Source organism: Berghia stephanieae, chromosome 12, assembly GCF_034508935.2.
Source record: "Berghia stephanieae isolate SIO BIC M18660-M18661 chromosome 12, UCSD_Bste_1.3, whole genome shotgun sequence".
Taxonomy (NCBI): domain Eukaryota; kingdom Metazoa; phylum Mollusca; class Gastropoda; order Nudibranchia; family Aeolidiidae; genus Berghia; species Berghia stephanieae.
Genome location: NC_088371.1, coordinates 21,271,315 through 21,273,814, shown reverse-complemented (window position 1 = coordinate 21,273,814; position 2,500 = coordinate 21,271,315). Strand labels below are relative to the sequence as shown.

Sequence of the window (2,500 nt, the reverse complement as noted above, 5' to 3'; positions counted from 1 at the left end):
ATTTCTCTGACGCTCCCTTCAACATATTCAAGACTCTAAAACTATAAAGTTGTTCTCTTTTTTTTTTCGTTGGTTTTTGCTTTGTTTTCTCTCTCTCTCTCTCTCTCTCTCTCTCTCTCTCTCTCTCTCTCTCTCTCTCTCTCTCTCAACTTTATAGTTATAGGGTCTTGAATATGTTTAAGGGAGCGTCAGAGAGAGAGAGAGAGAGAACGAGAGAGAGAGAGAGAGAGAGAGAGAGAGAGAGAGAGAGAGAGAGAGAGGTGGGGGATAAATCGGTTTCGAGAATTGAGATCTATTTCAGGCGCCCGGTTTCGAACAACTCTCAATCAAGATTCTCCGAGAGTAAATAAAACGCTGTAAATGATATTATTAAGCCGTTGAATTGACTTAAATTATGCCTGTCCATTTCTGATGATTCTTATAATAAGCTCGGTATCAATGTCGTCAGTATCAGTTAAGGTAAGTATCGACGATATTTAGTCCTTTTGAAATATTTTTATTTCCGGTGGACTGAATACACAGTTCCTTTTACAATATAATCCAGTCTACCGGCCATTGTGTTGGGATCAACTTACCTCAATTAGTGCACTTGCGTCACACGCAACGGAGACGGCATCAATTCAGGGAATAGCCGAGCTTCTGAATAACTCCCCCCCCCCCCCCCCCCGCACCCCCACCCCACCCCATCCGCCCAATATGGGTAGCTAGCTGGCTGATGTTAGATCTGGCAGAAAAGATTGTTTAGCGACCTTTTCTAAAGTATGGCAAGCAATCGCTTTTGACCGGTCGGTCAATGCTAAAGACACAAGAATAAACTACTTCAAGGAATCTGTTCATTTTGATTTTGTTTTTTTTTTTTCATATTCATCCTGCAAGGCATGGATGGAGGAGCAAAAGCAGTGATTTGAGAACATCGAGTCATCATGGCGAACATCATTTTCTTCCCATCACTTTTGATGTTTTCAACCATCAGGGGTAAGTTGACATCTAAATCTCATTATCTATTTGGCAAATTGGATTTTTAGTAACACCAAGGTCATCATGGCGAACATCATTTTCTTCCCATCACTTTTGATGTTTTCAACCATCAGGGGTAAGTTGACATCTAAATCTCATTATCCATTTGGCAAATTGGATTTTTAGTAACACCAAGGTTTCGAAATCAAAGAACCAATTAATTATTACCAAATTTTGCATGGTGGTTACAACAGGATTCAATAGTCTGATCTCACGTCCGTCCAGCAAACAGCAGATTGGTTCTAAACAAAGAAAATCGGTACTTTTATTCTTCATGTTGGCTCGAACTTTGTCAATATGTCTTGTGATCATAATGTATCACAGACAAAAGATGATCAGAATTACAATGATTTCTCCTCTAGCTAGATGCACTTTTATGCTCGTCGGAGAAGTATTTCACAAGGGGTCCGCCATTGTTCCGATAGTTTAGAATCAGTTACTAAGTTACTATGCGTCATTACGAGGGAAGTGACGTCACGACTGTTGAAGCGTATTGTGGTGAAGATGCTTTGCGAGAATTATGAGATTGTTTACACATTGTGATGATTTTATCGAAAAATCAAATTTTCTTTCTTCAAAATCCCATCAAAAACAGACACCATCATTTTTAGCACCATTGAGTGTGTGTCAACCTTCCGGTTAGCGAGGATGACAATGATGTGGGAGTACTTTAATTGAATCGATGCCTGTTAGCCATTCCTCTCAATATTTGGAATACAATCAATTTTTTAAGCCTTATATCAACGGATATCCCTTCTTTTATGCGGCTATGTGGTCTAGTGGTATGACACTCGCTTTCGGATCGGAAGGTCCTGGGTTCGAACCTCGCTCGGCTTATAGTTGAGTCCTTGGAGAAGGCTCTTTACTCACATTATCTCACCGTACTCAGGTGTAAAATGAGTACCTGGCCGTTAACAGCGTTGTCTCTGTCCCAAAAATTTGTAATATCGCCTGACAGGCGTCATGTCTCGTCCTACATGTTATGTGTTGCTGTTGGCCAGGGACCCCTTGTAAAGCGCTTTGAGCAGGTTTAGTGGATATTGCGCTATATAAAAGCTCAATTTTTTTTCTTAACACTGGGAATCAATTCTCCGATAAGTGAGCGAAATATATAAGATATTAAATGCAGAATATATCTGACCGGGTCCAAATCAAAGGCCCAGCGGAGTTCTCCTTACGAAGTTGAAAAATGTATTGTCAATTAAGACAAAAGACATTGAGTTGAAATTTTATTCAACACTTGAATCATAACTTTTGGGTTGATCGACATATCATCACGTTCATTGAACGGGTAACTATGCTTGTCTTATTAAAAAATATTGTTTGCGTACGTTAACTATAGACAAAAAAAATTTATTTAATACATAAATACATAATACATCCATCCGTCCATCCATCCAACCATCCATCCATCCATCCAACCATCCATCCATCCATCCATCCATCCATCCATCCATCCATCCATCCATACCTACATCCGTCC

The 2,500-nt window shown here is 39.8% G+C and overlaps 1 protein-coding gene across 2 annotated transcripts in view; it reads left to right on the top strand.

Annotated features, from left to right (window-relative positions):
- LOC144957838 (chitinase-3-like protein 1) overlaps positions 1-2,500 on the top strand; it is a 42,619-nt gene that overhangs the window by 1,664 nt on the left and 38,455 nt on the right. For both annotated transcript variants that reach the window (XM_078889299.1, XM_078889300.1), the window contains one exon: positions 877-975. In XM_078889299.1, the coding sequence (XP_078745425.1) occupies positions 924-975 (52 nt within the window). In that variant the 5' untranslated portion in view covers positions 877-923. The remainder of the gene's footprint in view (positions 1-876; positions 976-2,500) is intronic.